Source organism: Sebastes fasciatus, chromosome 15 (assembly GCF_043250625.1).
Source record: "Sebastes fasciatus isolate fSebFas1 chromosome 15, fSebFas1.pri, whole genome shotgun sequence".
In the NCBI taxonomy this organism is placed as follows: domain Eukaryota; kingdom Metazoa; phylum Chordata; class Actinopteri; order Perciformes; family Sebastidae; genus Sebastes; species Sebastes fasciatus.
In genome coordinates, this window is record NC_133809.1 from 16706408 (window position 1) to 16727442 (window position 21035).

The 21035-nt window shown below is 42.1% G+C and overlaps 1 protein-coding gene across 5 annotated transcripts in view; it reads left to right on the forward strand.

The window, feature by feature from the left end:
* The first annotated feature begins 2458 nt into the window (after positions 1-2458).
* eml1 (EMAP like 1) overlaps positions 2459-21035 on the forward strand; it is a 61036-nt gene continuing 42459 nt past the window's right edge. For 2 of the 5 annotated variants that reach the window (XM_074660531.1, XM_074660532.1), the window contains exon 1: positions 17264-17932. In XM_074660531.1, coding sequence (XP_074516632.1) covers positions 17866-17932 — 67 coding nt within the window. In that variant the 5' untranslated portion in view covers positions 17264-17865. Of the gene's footprint in view, positions 2643-17261; positions 17933-21035 lie in introns of those variants that run through there. The other 3 variants (XM_074660534.1, XM_074660530.1, XM_074660529.1) reach the window with 3 other exon arrangements.

The following is a 21035-nucleotide window of genomic DNA, read 5'->3' on the forward strand; positions in this document are numbered from 1 at the left end:
AAAAATTGTCTTTCTACTGCACTACATGTGTTTGAAACTTTAGCTACTAGTTACTTTTGACATAAAATAAATATATATGATATACTTTTATGATATGATGCAGCACTTTACTACTTATCTACCCAGTAATATATAAACTAAAGTATCTAAATTTACTCTAAATTGAAGAACTACAACAGTAAAATGTATTTGTTATAGTGATAAAAACAGACAAATATAATAATCTGTAAGAATATAACACCTTGAAAGGTTCGGTTCTGCATAATGAGTACTTTTACTTTTGATACATTCAGTACAATTCAGGACTTTTACTTGTAACAGAGTATTTTTAAACGATATATTTGTATTTTTAGCAAAGTAAAAGATCACAGTACTTCTTCACACCACTGTAGAATAATAACTTTGCTGTCTTTTTATTAATAAATCCATTCCTCACAAGCTTTCTTCATACATAACTTCCTAGATACATTGCAAGGTCAATCAGAAGGACTGATATCTCACGCTCACTCATACATACCACAAAGCTCCCCAATAACTAATCATCTCAGACCTCTAGTCTACTGTCAAACAGTTTAACTATTTAATGACCATTTGATGGCTCTTAATTGCTCCTGTTCCTTCTACAGCTCTGTGAAATCTTTTTTTTTAGTTTGCAACCAGTTTTTGGTGCTCTTATCACTCTTTGAGAGCATAGTATCACTCTTGTTATTGTAGTATATTCAAAATTGGCTGCAGTAATTATCCTACTGGATATAGGTCAAATCTCCAACAGTAAGTGAATGCAGGTTTTACAGTAACCACGTTATTGCAATGGCCATAAATATGTTCTCAAATGTCCTGCTTCAGTCTGACTTCTTCCAATAACCTGGTTTCTTGTGTGCAAGTAAACGCTGCATTGTTTAGCCAATGCAAGATAAGTCCTGAAAACTCATATTAAATCTTTTTACAATCTCATTAAGCATCATTTGGGCACCATTTTCGGACACTCTGGGGTATATTACCTCAGCCGAAGTAATTGCATGCGATTATTGGAGAGTGAAAACAGTCACGCAGTGGTGGATGGTCCACTTTCTGTTTGCCAGAGCGAGAGGGGTCGAGAGGTCTTTGTGGGGTGAAGGTTTAGGTTACGTTTGCAAAAGGTCCCTTCAAGCTCTTCTGCAAACAAGAGCTGCAGATCAAACATCAAAGCTGGTCCTGGTGTGAAGGCTGGGGTGCTGTGTTGAGTTGGGGGTGGTCACTGACAGATAACGGGACAAGAAAACCCTCCAACATCTCATCCCCTGTGTTCTCTCTCAAAATCTCCAGATAACCCTCGTCGCCGGCACTAAAGCCTCACCTCTGTGACACGAGTCCCCTTGGACAAGTCTGACCCCACTCAGTCACATGTTGGACCTCTCCCTCCCTCGTGATAATCCTCCCAGTCAAGTGACAAAGGGTCAGCCGAGTAAGCTGGAAAGTAATTCAGGAATGAGGGTTTGGAAATGTTGGCGACGAGCTTAATCAAGGCCGCGCGGCGTTAAGTATGTTCTGAGGAACATTTGTGCGCTCAAGTGGGCCAGCAGTAATCTGTACAGCATTATGAAGTGCCTGGCAAGCACTTTTCTTTGTCTCCTCTGTTATGAAAAGCCTTTTTCTTTCGAGAGAGAGACGACGCCGGCTGTGATCTTTGATTCCCCTTCATGGATTTTTCTTTGCGTTGCCTCTTAACTTCTTGTCTCTCCACCAAAGAGAGAACTTTCTTTCTGTTTTCCTGCTTCCCTGCCTGTCGGTGTGTTCAGTAGAAATTGGCAGCAAATGCAACAACTCTGAAACATAGCCCCTGGCCTATTTATTAGAAATAAAACAGACCGTTGAGATTAAATTTCGCCGTCAGAATTGAAGCCTTGAGTACAGAGTCACTTGACCCTGTAAATTTCTTGGTATCCAGGCCAATACTTGAGGAACTGGAGACAACAAAGGATTTCTCCTGATGTGAGCAAGCTACTAATCAATGAGACACAAGCGCCCCCCACAGGAAACAAAAGCTACTACTGCAAAACAAAAAATACAGAGTTTTTTCTGGAATAATGCCAGGGTTTGGCCAACCTGTCTCTCAAGGGATAACAAGTTTACAGGAACTGTCTTCTGTTACAGACTCAAGGGATAAGCAGAAAGGTATACTGGAAAACAAGCATTTTATTGTGAGCTTGTGAGGAGAAAGCTCTTTGGTTGCAGGCTATGTGAGATAAAAACATCTTTCTTTCTTTTTTAATGGGGAGATATGAGTGTAGTTATTTGAGAAGCCAATGAAACCGTATCTAAGAAGGCCTGTCATATCTAAGGGAAACAGTATCCCAAGGGAGGACGGTTTGTTACAAATTTAGTATCCAATAGCACAGCGTGCAACGTTTGATTGGCGTACCCACCGGCCACTGGTCAGATTGTTGAGACAAGGAGAGAGAGAAGGGGAGGACAAGGAGATAGAAAGTAAAGTAAGAAAGCTAAACAGAGGGAGACAGCTCACAGACTAACACAGAGAGTTTAACCAGAGATACTGCAGTAAAAACAGATTGGGAAGAAGGAACAAGGCTGCCAAGAGAAGACACTGTCCTGATCCTCCTCTCTCTCTCTGGCCATGTCTGACTGTGAGGGGCTACCAACGGGTAAGAAAGCTCTTGTGCACATGTGCATACATCTGTGTTCAAGTGAGATATATGAGGAGCATTATAAATTGTTTGGATTTGTGTGTGTGTGTGTGTGTGTGTGTGTTGTAGGGAGGGGGGGTCTCTCTTGGCTCGTCTTGTTTTAGTCTATAAGCCCTCCACTGGTACAGCTCACCCGGCAAGTATTCAGCTGCAAAGAGGAGCTGGTTCAGTTTTGGGCCCTTATATGGAAAACTTGGAGAGAATTCCCTCTGGTTTCATAAACAATAATGCAGACCGACTCTGCAGAATCAGAGATATGTAGAGAAGCGAGGGAAGAAAAAGCAGCAGAGACGGTTTGTTTGTGTGGATGGAGGTAGGAAGGATAGTCCCTCCTATAGAGTTCCTGCCAGAAAGAGCTGTGTATAGTGCTGCTGCATGTGACCTGGGGATAAATGGTATAAAGATGTGTTGTGTGTATGTGCAGGTGTGTGTGTGTGTGTGTGTGTGAGTGCCTGCTTGGTGTGTGTGTGTGTGTGTGTGCAGCTTAGCATTAAGTGAAGGGTCATTTCCCGCTAATGCAGCCCAGCTGAGAGAGAAGCTGAAGTCCTTACTAACGGCTGACATACCAACACAGAAACAATCAGTTATAAATAGAAACCTTCCTCTTGTCTTGTTCTTTCGCTCACTCACTCACTCACTCACTCACAAACTCCTTTCCTCTCTATCTCATCTCTCCCTGTTCTTTTATCTCCTCTTTTTCCCCCCATTTCCTTTCCTGTCTGGCTCAGTCCATGCTTGATTCCCTTCTCAGATTGATCAAACATGACTCAGCATTATGAGAACTGTTTGAAGCTGTCAATTACAGGATCCGCAGCCATGGCAGCCCACTGCCAAGATTGTGGTTATTGCATTTGACGGGCGGCTGACCACACCTCCATTATCTATCGTATCATACTCTAATGGATTTACCGGGAAATGACATCAGAGTTTGTAAGATAAATCACTGTTATTTACTTACTGGCACCGGAACGCCTTAAACTCAACAAATTGATAAAATGACACACTTGCTACTATAGTTTCCCCTACCCTGTGCTTGATGCATCTCCTCCATTAATCTGTATCACACTGAGATAAATATTCAAATCCAACATGGTATCAAAGGGAAAATTCAGAAATGTTTGTGGCAATATTGTAATATTTAGTATTCAGTTATACATGTTAATCCGCCTTGTCAGACTGTAAGATGTTTGTGTGCAAAGTTGACAGTGTCATGGTGGAGCCACCGAGGATATCAGGGAATGAAGATGTTATCTGAAGGAAGCAGCACTTGTAGAAATAAACTGTTTACAGACAGATACCAGGGGGCGGTTTCAAGTTCAGTTTCAGTAAACTCAGCGATTCACAGGACACATTTATGCCCAAATTGTTTCAGAAATAACATTAACACCTCTCTTACCATCTCTATAAGGTTGTAGTATTGAAATGATGGTCTGTATCGATGTATAAAGTATCCTTTTAAACTTAACAAGTTATTTTACACAATAGATATTTTTTCACAGGAAAAGCAGGATACTAAGACTAATAATGGCTTCGTTTTATTATTATAAGTGTGCCAGCAGTAAGCCATGACAGTGTGACAGTGAGCCAGTGTGCACAAAACCAGGACCCTGAAACTCAAGCTTATTTATTTATTTATTTATTTATTTATTTATTTATCATTTTATAATTTCATTTGTTTATTTATTTATTTTATCATTTCATTTATTTATTTATCATTTTATTTATTGCCTGCCCAGAGACTACAAATGAAAATTATCCTTTCTGCTAACTCTGATTAATATGCACCGTCGATGTTAAATAAAGTAGCCTAATAACCTACACTAAACTAAATTCGCGCCTGTGCTTTTCCAACTGTGACATGTCAAAATGTCTTCAGTGACAAAGGTCTATTGTTACTTTGTAGTATTACTATTTAGAGTCGATAGATGAAAATGTTAACAACACAATGACAGGATATAGTTAGGGGCTGATATTCAGAGCTGGATTTTACTCTTTCTGTTCCAAAGTGATCTTTCTTTATGTTAATACACACAGTTAGTTCCCAACACTGACTTTCAGGCATAAGAGAAAATAAATAGCAGCAGCTCAGCATGTGTCCTGCAGGTGGCAGTGTTATCATATTTTATGAATGGTGGGCTTGATAATGAAGGTGAAGGAAAAGCTCAGGGTCATGAAAAGTGGGAAGTTGAATAGGGGAGGATGAAAGGATGAAAACGAGGTTGAGGGATACAAAAGGAGATGAGGTGCAAAAGTGGAGTGAATTAAGTATGACAAAAGGAGGGAAATGAGTGGGAAATGAAAGGGGAGTAAGGAAGATGGGAGGTACGGAATAAAGAGGGAGACATGGGGTGGGGGGGGATGAAAGGGTGCGGAGCAAGGCGGATGCTGTCTCCAAGGAGATCAATGAGTGTCTGCTGTGTGTCATAACTGAGACTTATGGAGGCATCAATAGGAACTGACAAGTCTTTATGTGACAGAAAACCATCCAGTTGCCACCGCCTGCATTAGAGAGGCTGCACATGGAGACACGTGTGTGTGTGTGTGTGTGTGTGTGTGTGTGTGTGCGTGCGTGCGTGTGTGTGTGTGTGTGTGTGTGTGTGTGTGTGTGTGTGTGTGTGTGTGTGTGTGTGTGTGTGTGCGTGTGCGTGTGTGCGCGCGTGTGTGCGTGTGTGTGTGTGTATGTGTTCAGAAATGCAGATGAAGACGGCATCATCGCGGCCCGCTGACGTCAGCGCTCCATCTGTGCCCTGAATTTGAGGACAAGAAGCTTTGCTGATGTTAAACCTATTCCTCATGTTGGCTGGAAATGGGTCATATGACACACAGGTTTGAGCACAGTCACCTGCTGTTTTGTGTGTGTGTATGTGCAGACACGCTATAGGGAAGAGCTTGACTGCCACAGCACATGCATTAGAGTGGACTCTGCAGCAGACACCAGATTTCCTCAGCAGAGTTTATTTTAGGCTGTATCGATTGGGGAGTTGCTGTGACTTTGAAAGGAGCAGGAGAGGAGAGACGAGCCAGTGCAGGAAGAAAATTGGACTATAAGTGCAAAAGAATAACATGAAACAGAACAGTATATATATATATACTGTATATCTGTGTGTTGGCTTGTACAGAGAGAAAGCAGAGTTCTTGGTTGTTCAGGAAATGGGGGAAGGGTGTACGTGGATGTTTCAGCAGCCAAGTCAGATGTGATTAATGTTGTCGTCGCTTGAGAGAACACACAGCCCTGCACACTCTGGGATACAGTGTGTGTCCATTATACACACCACAGCTCTGTTGGATTTACATAGTAGTGATCAGGTATTTAGATCGCCGGTCCTTTTAGATAAATGGACTATTTTCACGGTATAGGGTTGACAAATTACTCCCACTGACCTGCAAGGTGCTGTTTTCCGCTTTTTAATGGCAGCATCAGTCACATTAGTATATTTCCATGGACTGGAACAATCCTGTTCTACTTCTGCATCCAAGTTATGCCTCATTAACATATAGATTAGATGTAGAGAAGTCAGCGTGGTTTGTAACCCTTCTTCCTCACTTCTATGGCATCATTAGTGTAAAGGCGAGGAGGTCAGTGCAGGGAAAGGTTGACACAGAAGCAATGAAAGCTCAAGTAATGTCCACAATATGATTTGATATGGTGCCATGATGTTATGAATGTCGTACTTTGTGCAGAATAATACCCTTTACTGGCACATTCTCTGTCAGAAAGAGACAGAAAGCTTTTTTTTCTTCTCTTGCCTGTCTGCTTATCTGCTCATGTCAGTCCTCTCAAAGTGTCTGCAATGTGTGCTCACTGAAAATCTAATCCTGCTCTCTGCACATATACAATATCCATTACATGTCTGCCCACGCCGTCCTGGAAGAAGGAGCCCATCTCTTTTGCCTTTCTTGCAGTTTTTTTCCCTTTTTTTCCCCATTAAAGGATTTCTTTTGGGAGTTTTCCCTTACCCATCGAGGATCTAAGGATATATTGTGTTGTATACTGTACAGACTGTAAAGCCCTATTAGGCAAATGTGTGATTTGTGTGATTTTGCACTATTAAAATGACTTGACTCTGATGGTTCAGTAAAAGGTGAAGCTGTCATCTCTGAAAAGCACATTGTGAAGATAAAGTGCTGTGGCTGGGAGTTGGTTTCGGTGGAATACTTTTAAAAGTGGGTCACATATTGTATACAAACCTCCGGGGCTGATTTTAAGTTTACATTTTCACCTTATAAGGAATTCAACATTTGGAAGATGAATACCATTATACTGTCTGATACTCAATTTCACCTTAAGTTTTGCTTTTAAATGGCCAATCATCTCACTTTATTTGGACTGTCACTACCCAGCGAAGATTGAATCTACTATCACTTGGCATTCATCATTTGCTTATTCAGTTAGCATTAAATTTAACCTTAAAAGAGTAGCTCAATATTTTTGGGAAATACATTTATTTGCTTTTTTACCGGTCTATCCAAAGATTTTCTTAAAATCAGCGCCAGACTTATTCTTTGCGTACTGATCCCTTTTGTGTGCTTTGGACAGAGCCAGGCAAAGTATTTGTTATCGCAAGTATTGTACTTCACTGCATTTCAAGTTGCATCCGTTGCAGAGTAAAGACAAGTTGCATGAAAAAGTCATGATAAAACGCGAGGGAAGTAACAAGAGAAAGGTGCTACCTTGTGATTGACAGGTTGCTACCACGGCATTGTCCGGTCTGGGAGTTGTCCTATTTGGTCGCCTAAAGATGTCTTATTCAGCGTTCGGTTGTACTTTGCTCCTCTCGTGTCACTTCTGGTTGCAAAAAATCTTACTACTTTCATATAACATTATCATCCCATTTAATAATGTAATGGAGTAAGGTTTATTCAGAATACATTTTAGCTGACGTAGCCTACTTTATACTTTTATTTGAGTACAGTTTTACACAAGTAATTTTACTCTTACTTGAGTACATTTCCTTTAAATTAACAGTACCTTACTTGAGAAAAATATTCTGTAATCTTTCCAGGCCTGCAAAATGTAGTGCTCTGATTGTAAAACTCAACTGAAAGTCAGGTGATAGTATTTAGTGTTGGTCAACCAAAATACTGTGTTACCAATGAACCCGTGCTATAGGGAGAAACCACATACTATAATATACAAGTATTGGTTGGGGGGGTTCTTCAGTTCTGTTTGGTCAGTGAGTGATAGGATTATATATTCCCCAACACAGAAAAGAGGAGCTAGAGTAGGACATGTAACGCTGCTCCACAGCCTCAGGATTAGGAGCTATTTACAGCCCAAAAGCAGATTCTCCTCTTCTACACTCACGTGCCGTCTCTGTCTCTCTCCCATAAAGTCTGTCTTGACACGGCATCCATAGAGACTTAACAGGGGATAGGACTTCTTTCTTTTTTAAGCCTCAGCCACCCAACAACACTTTCGCTATCATTCACCTTGAATCCTCTTGGTTATCTTACAACGACTGTAGCTGCAGCACCACAACAGGGCCTGTATTTACAGATTTATTTTAAGCATTTACGTGCTGATCAAGCATTAATCAGATCAATTTTACCCGTATAACGGTGTTATTGAAAAGACAGATTGATCCAATTGTAGGGTAATAATAATCAGTACTGCTGTTTAAATCTTTAAAATGCATTATTGCACACACAAAATACATTCCCAAGACTCCCTCTTTCTCTAAAATTCATAAATGTGGGTCTTTGTAGATATTACAGAGTCTGGCAGGGGATTTCTACATGCATAATGCTCTTAGAGGGGCCATGACCAAAAGACTGCACTAAAACACAAGTGGTGAGTGACCCAGTTTTCCTCAACCATAACATCATTATTTGGCATTGCTGAGGCCCAAAACACAAGAGCACTGCAGTGTGTGGCTAGATGCCATTTGCTTTGATCTGTTTGCCTTGTTTCTCTGCACTGATATTACAAACTATGTTATACAATCTTTGCTGAATGCTTTCTTTGGATACTTAGATGAAATAGGCCTATTCATTATTATTACATATTATCGTTATATTCAATTTTAGAAGTAGAAGTTTTATTACAGCAGGCGGCACAAGCACTGATACACTTTTGTATGCAATAGTATATTCTAAAGCAGGAGTGTCAAACTCATTATAATCCATGGGCCACATACAGCCCAATTTGATCTCAAGTGAGTCGGACTAGTAAAACCATTGCATTATAACCTATAAATAAGATTTTTTTCTCTTTCTTTTAGTGTCAAGAAGTACAAATTCATTCTGAAAACGTTCACAATTAATGAACAATCCATTTACAAAAAAGGTGATGAACAGCCTGAGATGTCTCGCTGATCTCTCGGCTACTGTCCTGGCAAGTTCTTGTATTTTTCGCCATGATGAGTCTGATAGTGGCGCCAGATAAAATATTCCTTGAGCACTAAAAGATGCTGTGGCCACACCAAGCGCACTGGCTTCCTATTTACCTCTGTGAAGAAATAGGAACTGGACCATTTTACTTGGAAAACCTGACACTCTGTGTCCATTTTTCTCCTTTTTGACAATGATATTTTCCACCGTCGACTCCTGCATTAACAGCATCCTACGTGTTGTGTACATAGCCTGTACGTAAACACTTGAAATTTACATATAACAGTGTATACATTGTAGGCCCCGTTACTCTTATTAGGACAGAGTGAGCCCCAGTGAACAAATAGGAATAGCAGTGTAATTTATTGAAAATGTTTTAATTATTGTCTTCTTTGTAATTTTCACACTTTGCAAAGCTCTCGGCTTTAAAACCGATTATTGGATGGTTTGCAGGTCAAAGTTTTCACTGATCCTGTGAAATAGCTCAACGTTTACTGGATGAATTGGCAAAACTTGTGTACAGACATTCATAGTTCCCAGGCGATAACTCCCAATGACTTTGGTGATTCCTGTGACTTTACTTCTTTAGTTTACATTTGTAGTTAAGTCTGAAATGACTCAGAAACTATTGGATGGATTGCCACTTAATTTAATACAAATTTAGTACCATTTCAGGATGAATTGTAATAACTGATGACTTTTCATCTGGCACCTTCATCAGGTCAAAATTTCTATTTGTCGGTTAATTACTGTAGCTTCTTACAGTAATGATGTAATACTGATGGTAGGTAACAGGATAGAGGATTTACTGGGCTAAGTTACAAATCATGGCTCATGTTGCGGGTCTGAATCCAGTATCTATGTTGCTATGAGAGTCCTCATCATCTGCCTGATGCAGCCTCCTCTGGTTGTCTTTGAAGCAGAGCTGTGAACAAAACATTATCACTCTGTTGGATTCACCCCCATTGAAACTAGGTCACATTTCCACCACATAATTCATGATAACAAAAACTTTCAAAAGCTCTTCTTTATGGGTTAGTTAATCACACGCACACACAAGATAGTGGATTGTCAGTTTTCTCCTCGTGTCAGACCTTGATAAGTTGAACATCAACTGAAAGCACTGACACACAGTACGTAGGCCGTCTCTTTATTTTAGATTCTTGAAGCTAATAATGTGTCTGAGAGTTAATAATTTATTGTCATAAAATGTGTCTTAATCTGGACTGGACGCCCACTCTGTTAAGCATTTATTAGAAATGACAGGTGATTTTCTCCAGCAGATGGGAAATGATGTATTTTCAACAGCTGATTTACTCTCCCCTCTCACATTCATTGTCTCTCTCCCGGTCCGTCTCTATCTCTGCTTTCCTGTCCAGCAGACATTTATTAGAAAGCGTGAACCTGTCAGTCACTGACAGTATTACATCCTCTGCTGGTCTGGCCTTTCCTCGCCATATAGGTGCATCAATAGCACAGCCACTGATATGAGATGTCAAACTGTCACGCCCTGAGAATTGATCTTGTTTTTATCGACCACAGCCTAGGGTAGGATAAGGTGTGAAAAGATAAAACAGTAATTCTCCTAATGGGGGAGAGTTGGACCTTTAGTATCAAGGAAAAAGATATACTAACTTTTGATTAAAAAAAGAAAAAATAGAGGAAGTAAGATCAAGATTGACTTCTTCTGTGTCTGTTCAATGTCTATAAAAGAATGACGCTAAGAGGTTACAGCCAGGCTGCTAGCAGCTCTGTGTGGCTGTTTTTAGGCACGGTGCTGCTTATAGCTAAATGCAACCATCGGCATACTAACATGCCTAAAATGTCAATGCTAACATGCTGATGTTTAGCAGGTATCATGTTTGCTATTTTCACCATCTTAGTTAGTGTGTTGGCATGCTAACATCTGCTAACACAAATACAGCTGAGGCTGATGGGAATGCAGTGGTGGAATGTAACCAAGTACATTTACTCAAACCACTGGGCAACCTCCGGTGTCTGAAAAGTGAAGCCAATGTGGAAGTGAGTTAAACTTGCATTCTTTCTAATAGCCAGCAGGGGGCGACTCCTCTGGTTGCAAAAAGAAGTCAGATTGTATAGAAGTCTATGAGAAAATGAGCCTACTTCTCTATTTTCTCTATCTTCTATTTATTACCTCAGTAAACATCGTAAACATGAGTTTATGGTCTCAATCTCTAGTTTCAAGTCTTCTTCAATACAGCATGATGTTCATTTAGTAAATTATGGTCCCATTTAGAGTCAGATAGACCATAAAGCAGGGGATGCTTTAGGGTGTGGCTACCTTGTGATTGACAGGTCGCTACCACGGCGTTGTCCGGTCTGGGAGTTGTCCGTGTTTTCGTCTTACAACTTTAACCCTTTCGCATTGTATTTTCAGTTCATCAAAGTTAATTGTTACATTTTGGTCACCTAAAAATTTCTTATTAGGCATTCGGTTGTACTTAGCTTCACTCTCTCATGTCACTTCTGGCTAAAAAAAGCCAAGATGACGACGGCCAAAAACCAAGATGGCAACGGACAAAATGCCGAACTCAAGGCTTCAAAACCGTAGTCCACAAACCAATGGGTGATGACTTCTTATATACAGTCTATGGCTCAAACGTACTTATTTACGTACTGAGTACTTCATCCACCTCTGTGGGAATGTCATTAGTTTAGCAGGTATTACAAAAAGTGGACAAACAAATCAAAATTTGTACGTGATTATAGCGTGAATGTTTGTACCAAATTCCATGACAATCCTTTCAATAGTTGTTGAGACAAATTAGCATCCTTAAAGCTATGCCGCTATGTCTACAAAAATATTTACGGTCTAAAATCAAATCAGTCCTGTAGCCTTTCATTGTTACTTGCACTGTGAGACACTGAGTTGGCATACTGTTGAACTCATGAACTTCATGTGGATATTATCACCAGGGAAATAAATGAATAACGATCATATCACTCTTTCCTCTTCACCTTGGCACAGGCTCATATAAGGTGACCTTTGCTACCTGCTGCTATTTACATTTCAGATTTTATACATTCTCATTTTTCACATTACTTGAGTAACAAATAAGCAATCCTAATGTTATGTTTGACTTGGGATGTGTTATGAATTCTTAGTTTATATCTTGTTATTTCTATTTATTCTTACTTCCTTATATCTTGACAATGACAGATTAAGAAGCCCTTGTAGACCTTGTACTAAACTGTAATGTTTAACTAGCTGGAGCAAACCTTCACACAACTTCCTGAAACATTTTCATAAAGATGTGTATACAGACTTTTAGCTGTCCAGGTTGATATATGTCCCCTGGCTTTGTTTGAAATTCAATGTTTCTCTGAGTCATTAAGACTTCAGGTTGGATTAATTCATGGTGTAAAGCACAAAACAGCCCAATAAAGAGGACAGGCACACAGATGGTGGCTGGATCATAGAGGATTGACCTTGTTTCCTCCTCAGCTCTGGATTTGATTGTGTATAATCCTGGCCCACTGACAGACTGACTGATCATCTGTGGATGAAACGAATGTCAGCAGTTTCTTTTCCCTCTTTGGAAGGAAAAAAAAAGAAATGAACAACAGGCTCAGTTTGAATATGACCTACAAGTGCCTCCTGAGAGCCAAAGCTGTAAAAACAGTCAGCAGGCCAGGTGAGAAAGCAATGGAGGCCTGACGCCAAGACATTCAACCTCTGTCAGATGTATTATAGTAAGATAGCTGCATGCACTCACTCTTAATTTCCCATGAAGCTGCTTTAAATTTACAAAAAACATTCATCACACTCTATGAAGGTATCAGATGTGTGCTTGTTCAAACATATTATGGAAGTATGCTTACATTGTTTTTATAGCTGTTTTCATTACATCAAATGGAAATATTCTAGATTAGCCATCATTTTATACACATTTACCTTAAATTGACATACTGCGTGTGGAAACCTTTGGTATCTCCAAATATTTTTCTCTAGGTGTGACCAAGGGTTGGTTTCGCAAAAAAAAAAAATGGAGCCAGAGGGAATGTTTAATGTGCCGTTCACATGTTGCATCTAAAAACGCCTGGAAAACACCAGCTGCTTTCATCTTTTTATCCAAGGTGCTAGGTAGGTTGCGCTCCTCTCGCGTCTGTCATTACTAAGCAACCAAAACCTGCGCACTATGATGATGATGAAGTTGCGGTAATTTAGCAGTAAGCCTCACTGACTAAACTAAACAAAGTAAAAACAAAGATTAAATGGATTTCCAGCCCTTTAAATCCCTCACAGTAGCTTTACTGCTCAATTTGTCTGTGTCAAGTTGGCTCGCCTTTCAACTGGATGTTGTGATGTCCTTGGACGTAAAGGGTGAAGCAAGTAAAATAGTCTGTTGGACAGGTCATAAAGCTCTGGGTAGCCCTGCACCAAAATGATTAAAGTCTCCTCCATATATTTATTGTAGACTGATATTTAGGGGAGAAAGAAAAGATATGTGCCAGCTGTGATTGGTTGTTCCTCGTCAAAAGTTGAACTATTTTTTATCTCGGGGCGCAGTCTTTGCGAACGCTTACATGCTGCGACGGCATCGCTCTCGCTTTTGAGCGTGCCTTTCGCGCATCTGCATTGAAAACAGTGGATTTGAGGGCGCAAAAAAGTGGTGTGTGAATGGTGAAGTTTAAGGTTTTTTTTTTGGTCACTTGGGGGCAGTGGAAACAAGTTGTGGACACATATAACAACATTGACATATCAGCTATTAAGTTGATGACTTGTTGGCAGTGGTGTGCAGTTGCGTACACATCCAGCAGTTATGGAGCAACAGTATCATTCATTCGTAGTTATATTGATGGCCACCTGGTGAATGTCCAATATTTACTCTCTTTTAGCTCTGTATTTGGTCTCCACCAACTCCTGAGGGAAATATCTGGCTTTCTAGCTGCTAAATGCTCCGTGATGTTCAGCTACTTGCTAGCTTTGTCTGTCTACTGTTTTGTGCAGAGCAGTTAATGTAATTTCTATAGATTTTTCTCTGAAAACAGCTGCCTGCTGCGGCTGAAAAGAACGCTACGAGAGCTGTGAGAGTGAACCAAAACTGTAAAGACTGATTGTTTGTTGCAGTATTTGTTAGCAGAAGTGTGACCGATATCCCCACACTCTGCACTATCCTGTTAGTAAGTGTGTGTGCACCCTCTGGCTTCACTGATGGGTGGTGTAAGGCGGGGAACAATGGGGAGGTGTAGAGAGGGGAGGGGTGGTGGAGCAGTAGCGGTTCCACCACCTGCCACCCGCTGGGTAGTAGGTGGGGTTTAGGGACCCATTGGGGGGGGGGGTTTAGGGAACATACCCCAGTTTTAGCTGCCTCTTCTCACGTGAGCATATGCGCAGAGAGACAGACACCCACAAAAACCAGACCTGTCCCTAATCTAGATCCCCAAATCTGCCCCAGAATGAGATTTGCGATAATCTGAACCCCTCCAGACTAAACACCAGCGTGACTCACTGTCTTTAGAACCAAAACACAAAGGATGTTTACAGTGCGTGTGTTGCTTGGACTCTGGGCAAGGAGCTGCATGAAATTCCTTTCTTGTATCTGAATCAAAACACTGGATCTTGTGGCCTTTTGGTGGTTTAAAAATGTTTGAAATGTGATTCAGATTATCTAAATAGATGCAAATACTTTGGTGCATTTTTTCCACCTTCTTGTTGCAGATAAGACTATTAACTGTAGTTGCAGAGAGAGAGAGCGACGTGTACAAATGGTGTAACACATAATCGTATTTTATGTATGTTTTGAAATGTAATAACCTTATGATTTTACTAAACAGCTATTGCAGTGTTCAACTGCAACACGGGTGCACAAAGAGCACCTTGTTTTCTCACGTAATCCTGGCTACGGCTAAGTGCGGTATACCAAACCGGAGATCTATTGGCGGCTTAATGTAATAAGTGAAGCAGAGTGCAGTGTTTTCCTGAGGGAGTGAATACAAGGGCTGAGGTCAACAACATGGAGGCCTTGATTCATGAAGTGATCAACCATTATAAGGTGCTTCACTGCATCCCGTTCACCCTCCCTGTTAAAGGTCAAATCTAGCCGGGCCACCTTTGAACCGGTAAGGGTTCTAGGAGAGATACCTGCACAGAAAGAGCTCCACACAGACGGATTATATCACACCTGCTGGGCTACTATAAAAACCCTGAGAGAAACAAATGTCTTCTTTCATGGTCTCTCCCTCCGCTGTCTTCCCTGCTTTTGTGTGATTTTGTCTTGTGATCTTGCAAGAAAGGGGGGAATGAATTCACACATGAATATAGGCCACAGACTCTTATTATTTTTCCCTGCAAGCTTGAAGTATAAATAATGCAAAGAGGCCCCCCACACATGCACATACAAAACCTCCAGTTAGAATTCAATCTCTTTTAGGGTATCCCCCTTCTTTCTCCCTCACAAAAACCCTGCTCACTTTTTAATTTGGTTCTCTCTCTCCATACCGCCCAGCCTCCTCAAGCACTCTCTCTTTCTTTTTCTCCTCCATCCCCTCCCCCTCTATCCCATTTATTTCTCTCTCTCTCTCTCTTCCTCAATCCCCTAGTCTCCCTTTCATTCTCTCCCCCCTCTTGTCCTTGTTTTAAGGATGCCTGCCTCGGTCTCTCTGTGCAGTCTGCAGCGGGGCAGATAAGACAGGCAGAGGACAGAATGATAATCATGTTTAGTCACAGCGGAGATGCCCTGGCAGTGTTCGGTTTTGAATGTTTGGCTGCGGGAAATGCCAAGGAAGATGTGACGGCGGTTCGTTACGGTGTGTCCCCATGTGACTCTCTATACCATTACAAGCAGTGTGTGTGACTATGTGTGTGTATGTGTGGAAGATCAGTAGATTAATGTAGTAACTTTAGTGACTGCTATGGGACCCGCAGAGCTTTAGTCATTTTGGTGACTATAACCATTGGTGTAGTTTCCTATTTGCTATACCCTACTTTGTCCTCTCCTTCCCTCTTTTCCTGTCCTCTCACCTCTTCTGTCCTCTCCTCTCCCTTTTTCCTTTTATTTCCTCAATCCTTCCTGAGCCGTCCTCTTACTTGCTCTTCTTCCTTACATTGTCCGGTCCCTTTTTATCCTTTCCTCCCCTCTTTTCTCCTCTCCTCACCTCTTCTCCTTTCTCCTCTCCTTTCCTCAATTCTTCTGTCTACTCCTCCCCTCCTCTCTCCTCCCCTAGTTTTTCTGTCATCTCTTTCTTTCTCCACTCCTCTTTTCACCTTACTTCCCTTACTTCCTACCTTGTCCTGTCCCCTTATCTCCTCACCTTGCCGCTCCTCTTTTGGCTCTCCTTTCCTTTCCTCTCTTCCCCTCTCTCCCTTTATCCTCTTTCCTCCTTTCCTCTCACCTCTTTTTTCCTCTCCTCTCCTCTCCCCTTTTCTCCATTCCTCAATTCTCCTTCTCTTCTACTCTTTTTTCCTCTCCTATCCTAATTTCTCCGCTCCTTTCCTCCCCTCCTCTCTCCCCTTTTATCCTGTGATCTCTTCCTTTCTTCTCTCCTCTTTTCACCTCTCCTCTCTTACCCTACCTTGTCCTGTCCCCTTTTCTCCTCTCCTCTATTTTCTCTCCTCTCCTTTCTTCTTCTACCCTACCTTGTCCTCTTATCTCCTTTCCTTTCCTCTCTTCCACTATCTTCTCTCTCCTACCTCCTCCTCACCTCTTTTATCGTTTCCTGTCCTCTCCTCCCCCCTTTTATCCTTTTTTCTCTCCTCCTTTCTCCTCTCCTCTTTTGGCTCCCCTCTCCTTTCTTCTCCTACCCTACCTTGTCCTATTACCTCCTTTCCTTTCCTCTCCTCCTCCTCTCTCCTCCCTCCTCCTCACCTATTTTATCCTTTCATCTGTTCTCATTTCCTATCCTCTTTTCTCCTCTCCTCATCTCTTCTCCTTTCTCCTCTCACCTTTCTTGTCCTTTCCTGTCCTCTCCTCTCTCCTTTTCTCCTTTTTTCTCTCTCCTCCTTTCTCCTCTCCTCTTTTGGCTCCCCTCTCCTTTCTTCTCCTACCCTACCTTGTCCTATTACCTCCTTTCCTTTCCTCTCTTCCTCCTATGTCCTCTGTCCTCCTTCCTCCTCACCTCTTTTATCCTTTCCTCTCTTCTCATCTCCTCTCCTCTCCTCCTCTCTCTCCTCTCCCACCAGACGAGAGGAGAGGAGGAGGAGGATCTCTCCGACAGGCCCGGCCCCCTGCGCTCTGACTCGTCCACACTGTGTGACAGCGGAAGGCTGGGCTGTCCCGAGCATTATCTAAACACACACACACACACACACACCGCCTCTGACACACACATATGCACACTCTCACACACACACACTCAGTAACTGCCTGTGCCAGAGCCTGCCTGCGCGCGCTCAGCTCAAGCCCTCTTAAAGCTGTTTTTCTGCTGGAGATCAGCGCGAGCTATAACGACACACAGCTGCCTCTGCTGAAGACACAAGGACAAGAGGAGAACAGAGGGAGGGGAGAAGAGGACAGGAAGGAGGAGAGGAGAGGAGGAAACAAAACCCATCAGCGCAGCCTCTTAACTTCTGTGTCTCTCTCCGGCGGTCCGGTGCAGTCATTCTTCAGCAGGGAGTGTTTTCTGCCGTAGTTCAGGACTTTTGTGAGAGAGTGGGGGGGTTGGAAAAAGAAGAAGAGAGGTTGGAGTTCACATGACATAATCGGAGTGAATGGGTTGCCATGGTGAGTCACCCAGGGAGCCTGACCCGTGCAGAGTGAATGAAGCCTTGGACGCCAAGTGAACGATAAACTAACGGAGGGGAGTCACCAGAGAGAGAGAGAGAGAGAGAGGAGAGCGAAGGAGTGGTGGATAACAGAGGGAGCACAGAGGAGCGGAGCAGAGGTTGAGAATGGAGGACGGGTTTTCCAGCTACAGCAGCTTGTATGACACCTCATCACTGCTACAGTTCTGCAACGGTAAAACTAACTAATCCTCTCCTCACACTTTCCTCCCTCTCCATCCCCCTCTATTCCCTCAGCTGCATGTTGTTTCTCTGGACTTGACATGTCACCAGCTGACTGGCTGAACTTGAAGTGAAGGTGTGTGTGTGTGTTGACATGAGAGCTGTTTTAGCTCCAGCTTTGGTGACAAGGGAGTTCAGCATTTTAATGTTTTTGTGTAGCCTAACATTGTGCCAAACTAGATCTGATTTAGTGAACATTTAAATTAAAATATCCACCAACTCCAGAGGGTATTTACAGAAAAAAACTGTAGATTTAACAGGAAGTTTCTGTAAATCAAGGCCAGAATAATGTCAACAGTCTGTGTGTGAGCCAGCTGCCATCAAGAGAGCTAATAAACAAAGACAGAGGGAGGACGAAGAGCAGTCCTTTTGCTCACAGCAGCCGCCCTGATTACTCTGGTTCTGCTTGATATGATGAGGGGTATGTTATGAATATATTTCTCCCCTGTTGGCTGGATTGCGATCAGTTTGCTGAATGAGACAGAGCAGAGATGACAGAACAGGCCACTATTGCTCATGTTGCTCTGCTGCACTAATGTAATTTATTTGCTGGCAGAGGAAGAAACCATACTTCAGGCTGCTAATGTTATGGGTGGGAGCGGGTGACTCAGGGAAGGAGGAAAGCAGCATGACACATCAGTATGACATCAGTTTAGGATTTATTTCCAGTTTCTATTAAACCCTTATGTAAGATCCCTCTCCTGATATTTAGAAAAACTACTAAACTATGCTAAGAAATGGTGCATTTGTGTATTCAGAGGGATTTTTCTTTCCAATTTTGTTTTTAAATGTGTTGCTCAGTTTGTTATCTGCATACTGACAAACTAGAGTTAGTGAGCCTCCTACACAAAGGGGATTATCTCCAACACAATAACCGGTGTCTCTAATAGAGACTACTACTGTAGCAGGGACTGTAAACAAAGCTGTTTGAGCTCCACTGAACCAGCTAAATAAAGATAGAATTAAACATTTATCACATGGAGAAAAGAAGAGTCACCCCTCTCATCCCCCTCAGCATGGCATCCTCATTGTTTTTAATGTACGACTGACATTTTTCAGTGTGTACTTACTTAGCAGTTGCAGTCACTGTGTGGTGGTTAGTGAGCGTAAGCTATCACTGTTGAAGCATAGAGGAGTAACGTAATTGCCATTGGTGGATAATGAAAGAATCAATAATGTCTACTGTGCTGTGTAAGCACTATCAGTCGGTGGGATGAGGGAAGCCTATTGTTTGACAGAGGAAATCACAGATGTGGAATTACTCAGAGGTATCTCCCGCCATGGATGCGGGGTACCTCACTACTTTCATGAATCACGGATGAAGTGAATCCAGTTAAAAGCTTTTATCCCTCATGGATTTCCCTCATTAAATTTATAGCAATCATAAAGGAGGAGATGCAGACAAAGAGAAACAGATGAGTTAGAGAAGCTTATAGTTGAGGTATAGATCATGCAAAACTGAACGATATCTGTAAGGTTTTATATATTCAGCGTAGTAAACAGAGATATGACTATTTTCCCTCGGTACATCAAGTCCATGAATTAAATGCTTCATTTTTGATGGTATGCAGTGTACGATCACTAGTAACAAGGATGCAGGAATAAGTGAAACATCAAGTTAAGTCACAATAATTGATTTCTGATAACCCAAAGTAATGGTACATGTCCACAGCCTTCGTCCTTTCCACGCTTCCCATTCATTGTCTATGTAAGCAGCCTTGCAATGCATTCTGGTAGAGTGGCGGAGTGATTCGACAGACGGACCGTCACATCGCCCGCTCCTCATTGGCATAAAGTTGAGGTCTAGTCTACTTTATGCAAATCAGAGGAGTCTGGCGCGACAAGCCGCCTCAGGAAACTCCTCAGAAACTAAGTGTTGTCGATCCAAAATAAGGAAAGATTCAGCAACTGCATAGATTATTTCTCGCATAAAATGTTTTTCCGGAACACATTTCCGTGAACTATTTTCATAATGTGAGAGAAGAAAGTTTCCAAACGAGCCGCCATGTAGGTTCCGGTTTGAAAGCTGGGAGCAGCAGCTCACGAGGGACAGCGTTCATCCAATCAGGTGCCTGGTGCCTTGTGTCTAGTGGCAGCCCATCAAGCGTGGACATGTAGCGTAACTCACGTGTTGTACTCCTGCGTGATAAGCAAAGTGCTGACGGCGCCAAAGATAACAACTGAGGTTGGATTGACCTGAAGAACAGGTGTAACAGGCAGAATTGGAAGTCGTAGAGGAAAATCACTGACCGTCTAAAATCTGTGGTGGCAGTTAAAGCATTACAGTATGCATGTGTCGTCCTTGACGCTCAGTGTTGGTGACAGGTGAGAAGTTTAGTGTCAAAGCAGTCAAACATTTCGTCTTTGGATTTAGACTTGAATCCAAACTACACTTTGTCCACTCAGTCTTTAGTCAACTTGTGTTTACGCAATCCAAAGTCTCTTTTTTTGGCTGGGCCGCAGAGGGCCAGCCCTAAAAAACGCAAAAGTCTGTCGCTTAGTGACTGACTTACTGACTGATGATGCCGAGTGTTGGAGTTTCCTCATTGGCTGTTGCTCTTTCAAAATTAAAAGGCGGGACCAGTCCTTTATCTTTAGGGCAACATGTCCGGCTCATGAAACTAGGCGATCTAGTTCTAAAATGAAACAAGATTCAGCAGTGGCATAGCCTATTGCTCGCTTAAAATGTTTTCAGAAGTAGATTTTGGTGGATTGTTTAGACGGAATAACAGAAAGTTTACGAACAGGCCGCCACGTTGTTTACTGTTTGAAACAGCAAGCAGCAAGCCAATCACATGCATTCAATGTCACCACTTGAACGGCCAGTTGAGTGAAGCAGCACGTCCCCTAGTGTCCTCGCCTGACCTGGTGGACATGTACCGATGGATTTAACATTAGAGACTCGGTCCAGCCATATAATCGGTTTTGACGGAGTCTCGTTTCTCCATGTACATCTTGCCATGTCATGACCAGCAACCAGAGGGAGAGCCTGCGATTTGTCTGACACTGTGAGGTTGTTTGTAATCCTTTACAATGTCATGTTTCCTCTCTGAAAG